The sequence below is a fragment of the Syngnathoides biaculeatus genome, chromosome 16 (assembly GCF_019802595.1).
Source record: "Syngnathoides biaculeatus isolate LvHL_M chromosome 16, ASM1980259v1, whole genome shotgun sequence".
NCBI classification, from domain to species: Eukaryota; Metazoa; Chordata; class Actinopteri; order Syngnathiformes; family Syngnathidae; genus Syngnathoides; species Syngnathoides biaculeatus.
In genome coordinates, this window is record NC_084655.1 from 8908117 (window position 1) to 8916820 (window position 8704).

Here is an 8704-nt window from a genome sequence, read left to right on the forward strand (position 1 = left end):
GGACCTGAACAAAAAGCAGACCCAGAAGGATCTGGAGTGTGCCATGCTACTGCGCCACCACGAATCCACTCAGGAACTGGAGTTTAGGCAGTTGGGCACTGTGCAGCGGACCCGTGCAGAGCTGATCCGAACACAGCATCAAACAGAGCTGACCAACCAGATGGAGTACAACAAACGTCGAGAGCAAGAACTACGTCAGAAACACACCGTGGAAGTGCGACAGCAGCCAAAAAGCCTCAAGGTGAGTAAAACCTTGAGCGTGGTGTTACTTCTCTACGGTTAAGTTACAAAGAAGTCTCGAGTCTTAATGTTTGAGTTTCAAGCAAACTCAAATATATTTATTTTAGCTTGTTGGCCCCGACCTGTTTCCATTCATATTATTGTGACAACTTCACTCTTACCAATCTAAGATACAGCAGTCACCCACATTTGAAAAATGTACTGGTGTGGTCAGTAATTCCTGCAAATATAAAGTCCCGGTGTGATTCGTGATGCAATACCAATATATTACTAAATTAGGAAACAGAAACATCATTTTAAAACTTCTTCTCATAGCTCAGTGGTGAGAGCAGTGGTTTGGTAAACCAGGGGTTGTGGGTTCGTATCCCACTGGGGCCTCCACTCCCCGAGAAGGGTTGTGTCAGGAAGGGCATCCGGCGTAAAAATTGTGCCAAACATATATGTGCGTTCATCTGAGATGACATGCTGTGGCGACCCCGAAAGGGACAAACTGCAAGAAACTTTTACTTAACAGATTAACATAACTGTAAATTAAAAATAAAATAAACAAATACATAAAATTTCAAACTCAGAAATTATAATTTCCAATTTCAACTGATATTAGTAGAACATGATATAAAATATTTAAAAATTTTCATCAATAAAAATTCTTGATCTGACAAACTTATTCTGAAGAAGAGTTAAATGCACTGGCCTGTCAAGGAATATACATGAATGGTCTATACACGCAATGTTTTGTAAATGCTGAAGGTTTCATTCAACACAATCGGCGTTAGTGGCAACAAACTAGCGTTACATTGTAACAAACATTCCTGTCAGCAATTGTAATGTATTGTTATAATGTAGCGTAATTTACGGGGGTATCTATTGTCAATCCATTGATGAAAGCTAGGAGTAGATCAGGGGTGCCCAGACTTTTTTACCCCAAGATCTACTTCTCAAGCATCCAGCCTCTCACGATTCATGGGGGGGGGGGGGGTGACTTTTTTTTTTTTTTTTAAAGAATGACCAATGGTGAAATAGAATGACCAAGTCATAAAGATCTACCCACTACAAAAATCCAAAACATTTATTTTAATGTAATACATTACACAACATAACTTTAAACATTTTTTGTAACTGAGTTTACGTCGATGATCACTAAACACCATACAAATGAAAATGCACACCTGGGCTGTGTCACTCATGTCAGTGGATTCGTCCAACTGCAGTGAGAAACACAATTTCCAATGTCCTTCCACACATTAGCCCTGGCTTCACAGCGCCGTGTAACTGTACTCCTTTATAGCTGCTGAGATTTTATTGAAGATAATATTTCCGCCTTATTTGTAAAAGATCGGAACAACGAGTAAGCTATGCCTCTTTATGTGTGATGTGACGAACCCGGAAACGATGCTTCGGTGATTGCTGTGCGGCCAATTGACCCCTCCGTACAGGGCACTTAACCACGCCTCCTGAAGTTACATCACCCCACGCTTGCTAATCTCAGACAAACAATTAGCAAAAATGGCGGCCCAGGAAGAAAAGACGAGAGCGAAATTGTCCGATTTACCAGCTGATTTTTCACTCGCATTCTTACCAAATAGTGAAGTATCGTTGAAGAGCAGACAGCAGGGCTTCAAGTATTTCAGCGAGAGGTATTTCAATGGTACTTCCATGCATATGGACGGAGAAACCATCGATATTAGCGCAAGTTCTTTCCGGAGTCAGAGGAAGACCGAGAAGCTATAATATATAAGCGATAATATATAATATAATATAACCCAAAGACGAATTCGTCATTGGCAGTTTCCTATTTTCGTGTAACCTATCACACTTGTGTGCAGACTCTGTATGTGTATCTGTATAGCAGTTTGTGAACCGCCGTATGAAGGAAAAGAAGAAGGCGAGGCTTGATTTACGAGTTGTTTGTCTCGTTTTTTGTGTAACGTCACGCGCTCCCCTCAATAATTATTCTTGAATTAGTGTCGAACCTACGTAAGTCCCGACTGAGTACGACAATCGCTACTTTAGTGTCCTCAAACATCCTTTTCAGTCTTGGTGTTTTGGTGCATGTCGAAGGCTTTTACGACTCGCTAGTCCGGTTTAGCTTAGCTCTCTAGCCGCCAACAAAGAGACACGTTTTTGCAGTCAGGTCCTCGCAAAGTATCGCTCAACACAGATCAGGTGTGTGTGATTTTAGATGGATTCAGTTGATCATGCTGTCTTCCACAAAGTTTGATCCATCGAAGACATTTTTCGTACTCTGTCTTCGGTTTTGGAAAGGGTACGAATTGAACTCCACCAACTAGCCTATCAGGATACCTGTCGTCACTATTACAAATCCGTGACTACACCTCTTAACCATATCTATTGTTAAGGAACCCAAATACGTGATAAAACGCTAACAAAAGCTATACTGGACCATGCGACTTTGTCAGAGGTAATGGCGGACGCCAACATTTATGCAGATCTCTGGCCTCTGATTGGTCAGCGACGCGGATGACGCAATTTCTACGGAGGGGTCAATTGGGATTTTAGTTCATTCACTTTTCTCATTCTCAGCTTACTTTTCGGCGGAATGTCTGTGTCCTATTTTCCATAAACAGTTCGAAGTTGCCATTCCACATTTCACTACACTGGCAGATGAGGCAAACGCACTTCGAAAATGACATAATGAAAAAAAAGTCCGCCTCCCGTTCCGTATGAAAAGGCTACGTTTTTGTCTTCTTTACTGCAGCATCCATACTCATGTTTGTCAAGATTTCTTAAGCGAGAGCTTAAAATGGGAGGGGGGGCTCACTGACAGTGTGTTTTCCTTTACTGTCGTTGTTTGCAAATGCCCAGTGAGCTACAGTTCAGAAGATACGGCTGATGTCTTTTCTTTTTTTTTCTCAGCAAGCCGTTGCGATCGACCGAAAGAGGATCATGATTGACGCATTGAGCACCCCTGCAGTAGATGATCTATGTCTTCCAAAAGCATGTAGAGGGGAATTGTTTTGAACTTCAATATAATGTGATACCACAGGGAAAATGACCTTTCACATTTAGATATATGGACAGACTAGTCTAACGTTAGAACTTAGATGAAGCCAAAGTAAATCACAATCTCATTCTGATTATACTTTCCAACTAGCTTTTCATCCATTTCTTGTTTATAATTATGAGTTTATAATTCCCTCTAAGGGAAGTCATAACTACAATGTGGACTGTGACAAAAACATGCTCGATGCCCCTGTTCTAAAACGTAAGCTAGAATGGCGGTCGTTGTACTTGGTTCGGAAGGTGCAGAGTCATGACAAAAACAGGGTATTTTTATGCGTAACGGGCCTGAGTTCATGTTTGACCAGTGATGGCTGAGCTAAACTGTGACATTAACATGGCTGCTTATTTGTGCGTTTTATTTGTAATTTAATGTTGTAGTGAGCTCTTATCTCTGAGTTGTAAACCTTGCATATTGGCAGGCAATTTTTCAAAATTTTTATCAAAAGCATAATCTTTCAATCCCAAAAAAAGAAAAAAGCTCCCTCCATTACACTTGCTTCATAAGTTGACCTCTGAATTCCGCATCACAACAAACTAGTTTGTCGCCAGGTTCATGGAGATAATGCAAAACAATTTTTCTAAATGATACACTATCTTGAAAATCCAAATTTTGAAATGTGAACGAGCGAGACTTGTCAAGTTTTGTAATCAAGTCCGAGTATCGTCCTGCATAAATATTATCCATTTAGTCCTAGAATTACTAAATTAAGTCTGACTTGAGTCAAGTCTTGTGACTCGAGTTGCCCACTTCTTACCCATGCCACTTTTGGCGGTTTTGTGTTCCAGTCCAAAGAGCTGCAGATCAAGCGCCAGTTCCAGGAGACGTGCAAGATTCAGACACGTCAGTACAAAGCCTTACGCAACCACCTCCTGGAAAGCACGCCAAAGTCAGAACACAAGGCCGTGCTGAAGCGCGTCAAGGAGGAACAGACTCGTAAGCTGGCTATCCTGGCCGAGCAGTATGACCACTCCATCAATGACATGCTTTCTACTCAGGCTGTGAGTAAGGCAAGGAACCCCCCCATCTCGCACCTTCCACACCTCTGCATGTGACCGCCGCACAATTCTCGTGACGAGGCTCCTTGTCCCCTGTTTTGTCTCCCTCAGCTCCGGCTGGACGAGACCCAGGAGGCGGAATACCAGGTGCTACGCATGCAACTGCAACAGGAACTTGAGCTGCTCAACGCCTATCAGAGCAAGATCAAGATGCACACTGACACGCAGCATGAGCGTGAGATCAAGGAGCTGGAGCAGAGGGTGTCCATACGCCGCGCGCTGCTGGAACAACGGGTACTACGAACGCTTCCATCTATAGATTGTCTCTTTCAGAGATTTCAAACATATTTTTGCATGGGCTTTCCTTCAGTGGGGCCACATGACTCTAAAAACCATAAAGTATAGTCATCTCATCCTTGTATTACAAATAGTGTTCCCTCTGCCTCGGCACAATTTACACAGGAAGATTGGAAGTGAAAAGTTTGATCCGGACATCCCTGTCTTTCAACAACACTAACATGTTGAGAATGACGTTACAAAAAATTTTTGCCCGTTGCTTCAAATGTATTAAAATACAACTTTTAAAGTATTCTTTGTCTGTTCTCACACACTTACTGTCAAGAAGAGGGAGATTATATAACATCACTTAGACAACACAAGATTCTCGCTCGCGAAGTAGACCAAATCAGAGGTAAATCGTGCTTATTTCAAGCTATTTGTCACGCCCGGTTGAAATTTACTGTAAAAGTAAAGCACAAAAACGTTTGTGTATTTAATCACCAAAATTTTCAATCAAACCCGACAATTTAGACTCACGAAACTCGGACAGCTCAATGCTACCATTTAATGTGCCTTATTAGGTGCTAACTGAAAATAGCATAGATGTTAAACTAATTGTAAATATTTAAACAATCGCTACCTTAACAAACAGAACAACGACATATACAAAATAAAGCTTAGAAGAAAATTAATGGTCATATATTCTCTCTGCACCATGGCAACTAGTCCTGGAGCTTAGTTGATGACCTTTTCTGCCTCTTCCCTTGCTCAGTATGCCGTATATTTTACAGTAGGAGAATTGCGATAATAGCAGGAGAACACTGTAAACTCCAATTTTTTCATCACTAAGACTCCTGCCTTGTGATTTTCAGATCGAGGAGGAGATGCTGTCCCTGCAGAACGAGCGCTCTGAGCGTATCCGGACACTTCTGGAACGGCAGGCTCACGAGATTGAGGCCTTCGACTCAGAGAGCATGCGTCTGGGCTTCAGTAACATGGCGCTGAGCGGCATCCCAGCCGAGGCCTACAACCAGGGCTATCCTACCCCTAGCCCCTCATCGGGCTCTGGGGGCTGGCCCTCACGACCCGTACCCCGCTCAGGCAGCCACTGGAGCCACAGTGTCCAGAATTCTGTGACCACACCGTCGTGGCGTGGCGGTGGGGGCGGCTTCGTCAGGACCGAGTCAGTTGTGTCGTCGCATGGCTTCGGCAGGGATGTTGAACCCGTCAAGGGCAGCAGAGCGTCCTCTTCCACGTCGTCGTCGTCATCTTCCTCGCACCACCACCACCACCACAACCATCAGCACCAGCAGCCGCACTACCTCCCCCAGCACTACCAACACCACCAGAGCACGCCGCACCTGTACCGTGACGAGAGGGAGCGTACCAGGGACTGGGTGGGGGGTGGCAGCCACTATTCCCATCATTCCCAGGGGGGGCACCACCACCATCACCTGTCATCCCATGCCTCGTCTCAGTCCCTGGCCCTCCTGCCGCCCCCTCCCGCACCTCCACCCGTCTCCCTGTCTTCCTCCCCGCCGTCCTCGGCCTCCTCATCTTCATCGTCTCAGGGAGGTTATAGTGGCGGCCTTGGTGTGCGGGGGCCCAGCCTCATGGCCCTCAGGAACAGCCCACAGCCTCTGCGTCGGACGGCCTCGGGGGGGCCAGGGGGTGGCGGCAGCGACGGTGGCCTGAGTCGAAGCACGTCGGTCACGTCTCACATCTCCAACGGCTCGCACCTGTCTTACTCATGAAGATTTCATTGAGACTAGAGTTTAGTATTTTTCATTCTGAATTTAATTCATGTCATTTGCAGTTTCTGTTGCACAAGCTCGAGTTTGAGATTTTGGTCTCGGACATAACTTGGCGCTTCCCCTAGTGGTGCTTTTCAAACCACTCTCACTCTGTAAATAGTATCTTCCTACTCCTTCATATGTTTGAGACTGTTTAGGAGACATTCTGTAGATAATATAAACAAAACAACTCTACGTGCCAGTCTTCCCTTCACCACCACATTGGCAAGCTATGCCACAAAGTTAGCTTAGTGCTCACCCAGCCGCTCGGACGTGCGCTTACCTTAGCATCCCGGATGTATCTGTTAGCTTCTACTACTTAAACAGCCTCACAAATGCTCCAATGTGCCATGAGTGTAGCCTAGCTAACCAGTGGCCACATCACTTTGTTGTTTAAAAAAAAAAAAACATTGGTCCACATTATAGTTAGCTTAGCTTAGCTTTGTATCTCTGCACCGTCCAGTGTAAACCTTTTTTTTTTTTTTTTTAAACATTGATTTTAAAGTTATTTTTATTTCTGATATTTTTAACAATGGGGAGTGATAGCATGCTTTTTTTGAATCAATACAGACACCCTAATGATACATTATGTTCCGGCAGGTTTACGCCCTGTGTCGTGTTGAGGCACATTACGCTACGACATGTTGCAACACCTTTAGTATGTTTCAGTATGTTGTGTCACAAGACTCTACATTATCCTATGACTAGTTAAGTTAGAACACATTATGCTATAACCTTTGAGTTTCAGCACGTTATGGAATAAAGCTGTTGCACGTCACAGACGTGTTTACGAAACACCACAGCATGTTACGTGATGACAAGTTACGTGTTTCGTAGCAGCATGTTATGACACACCTAGTTGTGGTACTTTGCAACATGTTACGGTGCCGCACGTTATTTTGCAACACATAACGATGTGTCAAGTTCTGTAGCGGATGTTATGTTACAGCCTACTTTGTCATGACACATTCACTTACGACCAGTTACACGATACTTTGCGTTTATGGCATGACACACTACATTACTGCTTGACCCGTTATGGCGCATTCATCCCCGAGAAGCTTGCTCATGCGGTGTGTGGTTACCATGGAAAACACTGCGGGTTATTGTTAGGTTGTCAATTTACAGTCATGGAAGAAGTTGTGAAGGATTTTCCCCTGTAGAGTCTCCCAAACAATGTGGAGTGCTGTCTTTTTCTGTAGAATCTCAATGTGAACGTCACGGGTCCCCCGTTGACACGCCATGTACATAGTTACGCTCACTCAAAAGCGTCTTTGTAATTATTGGGATCATTTGTCATGTGACCTGCTAGGCCAAGAGATGCTACTGCTGTCATATTTGTTTTATGCTATTTTTAAATACTAAGTTTAACTTTTTTTTTTTTATGTGACTGCCAACGTTGACCACTCATCGAAGAATAAGTGGTGTGCAGTTTGACTGTGATAGAGCAACATATGAAGTCCATTTCCCAGCATTCCTTGTCTCGTGTCAGTATTAGGATGTGGACCGTTCCTACCATCCTTTGGTGCCATGTTCAAGTTGACTTTTTGTGTGTGTGTGTGGGGGGGGGGGGGGGGTGGTTGGGTGTGTGTGTGTGTGTGCATGGGTGTGTGTGTGCATGGGTAGAGGTGCAGAAGCATCATGCTACTTCCTCCCGCCCTCACGAAGGGAAGTGTCGGTCCTCTTTGATTGTCACGTCTACCTCATTTGCACTGATGGTCAAAGAATGTTTGGCTCTTCTCAAACGCGCCAGGAGCAGCGCGTTGGACTTCACAAATGAGCGATGTTTCACTTTTTGACTTGTTTTGTCTTGTTCTAATATTTTAATTTGGTTAGGAAGGTTTGAAGCTTGAAGAGGCACAAAGATTTGAGGAAACACATTTTTGTCTTGGGTCCCCTTAAAGGAAGCTAAGCTTGGGGAGATGAGGTGGATATGTTGTGGTCTTCTCGTTTCCCACAGGGTGATCTAAAGATTATTTTTCTAGTTTGGAAGTCCAGAAGGAATTGTGACACATTGCAAACATGTTTCAGGAAGCTTATCTTTTCTTCCCAAATATCAGGCTTTCTTTACACATGGTGAAAAAAATGAAACATTTGAAGGGAGGAAAGTTGTACAGAAATGTAACAAAATACTTTTGGAAAAAATAAACAGTAAATTGTATTGTGCTTGGTCTTTTGTTTTTGGCGTCACTTTATACCTTTTTCCTCAACTCTTAAATCTGGGGTTTCGTATCTTCAAATTTTTATTGGGGGGGGGGATTTTCAATCATTTTGAATGAATAAATGAAGTATATTAAACGAATGTTTCCTGTCTGGTTTAAACTCGCGACGACAAAGCTAAAAATAGCCTTGTGGAGTTTAAAGGGGAGGTT

At 43.7% G+C, this 8704-nt stretch overlaps 1 protein-coding gene across 2 annotated transcripts in view; it reads left to right on the forward strand.

Moving 5' to 3' along the window:
* Positions 1 to 8498, forward strand: part of taok2a (TAO kinase 2a) — a 30664-nt gene extending 22166 nt beyond the window's left edge. Inside the window, exons 17-20 of one of the 2 annotated variants that reach the window (XM_061845287.1) lie at positions 2 to 241; positions 4051 to 4272; positions 4372 to 4554; positions 5412 to 8498. In XM_061845287.1, the coding sequence (XP_061701271.1) occupies positions 2 to 241; positions 4051 to 4272; positions 4372 to 4554; positions 5412 to 6293 (1527 nt within the window). In that variant the 3' untranslated portion in view covers positions 6294 to 8498. The remainder of the gene's footprint in view (position 1; positions 242 to 4050; positions 4273 to 4371; positions 4555 to 5411) is intronic. The other variant, XM_061845288.1, reaches the window with a different exon arrangement.
* Positions 8499 to 8704: the final 206 nt, after the last annotated feature.